Source organism: Orycteropus afer, unplaced genomic scaffold (assembly GCF_000298275.1).
Source record: "Orycteropus afer afer isolate SDZICR_OR568_19922 unplaced genomic scaffold, OryAfe1.0 scaffold00018, whole genome shotgun sequence".
NCBI classification, from domain to species: domain Eukaryota; kingdom Metazoa; phylum Chordata; class Mammalia; order Tubulidentata; family Orycteropodidae; genus Orycteropus; species Orycteropus afer.
Window position 1 is genome coordinate 18,330,573 of NW_006921605.1, and position 1,113 is coordinate 18,331,685.

General features: G+C 47.4%; 1 protein-coding gene across 1 annotated transcript in view; it reads right to left on the reverse strand.

Annotated features, from left to right (window-relative positions):
* Positions 1–495: 495 nt before the first annotated feature.
* MILR1 (mast cell immunoglobulin like receptor 1) overlaps positions 496–1,113 on the reverse strand; it is a 39,494-nt gene continuing 38,876 nt past the window's right edge. Inside the window, exons 6-7 of the mRNA XM_042783544.1 lie at positions 724–780; positions 496–587 (exon numbers count right to left, since the gene is read on the reverse strand). Of these exons, the coding sequence (XP_042639478.1) occupies positions 496–587; positions 724–780 (149 nt within the window). The remainder of the gene's footprint in view (positions 588–723; positions 781–1,113) is intronic.

Below are 1,113 nucleotides of genomic sequence, written 5' to 3' on the forward strand. Positions count from 1 at the left end.
CATACACAGCCCTTCTATTCTCCCATGATTGACTCTCCAAGGACTGTATCTACCTACTGTAAATGTTCAGCTCATATGCTTGTCTTTTGTGTGGCTGGAAGCCGCAGGAGTGGGTTCAATTCCAGACCTAAAGGGCAGCTAGGAGCCATATAGTCTTAGGGGTTTCACCAGGCTCTATCAGACCAGCAAACCTGGTCCCTTTTTTTTTTTTTTTTCCAAATGATTTTGAGTTTTGTTCCACATTGTTCTCCCTCTCCATCAAGCATCTCCTACATAGATCCCCTCACTCTGGATTTCTTATGCGACACTTCCCCTACTACATCCTTCCCTCCTCCCACCCACTCATCTTCTGATGATGTTTATTAGGAGCTGTGATTGGGTTTGGTGATTGGGTTACTGTTGGTTTCCTGGGGTGTGAATGTTACTCCCATACACCCCAATCTTGGGCTTCTAATGCCTGGGAGTAGTACCATGATCTCACAGGGACCCCTTGTCTCATTTCAACAGCTGTAGCTCACCATGCTCTCCTGATGCCACCTTCTGGAATATGGGGGTAGCGTAATTTAACTCCTGGGAGTGGCCGGTGCCTGGGAAAAAGACAAGGAGTAAGAGTTACTGAGCCAATAATCTGATAATCCTAATCTCTGACCAGATGAGGGAAGTGGTTTAGCCAACTGCCCTTATAACAGTGCATATCCACAGGACTTTGCAGGAAGCTCTTACCGTCTTGGGCTGTGAAATCATACTGCATTGGTTCCAAGCCTGGCACAGATTCTTTGTCTGTGAAATGGGAATGACACATATTGGGAGTTAGTGGTGTTTGCATTAGGCAGTGCACTGCGTCCAGAGTGTGGTTGGTGCTGAGGCAGTGTTGGCTGGGATTGTTGTTGTTTAGCAAGGCGCCGGCTTTCATTTACTGTGAAGCCTTGTGTGATGTCTGTTCTAAGAGGTAAACATAGAAGACCTTGGAATATGGTGTGGACTACCAGCCACTCCTCGGAAGGAAGGTTGGGCAAACCTACTTCCGTAGTGATACTGCCTCGGAAACCCAAGGAGGGGTCGCTATGAGTCAGGGCTGACTCGATGGCACATAACAACAACACAACAACACTG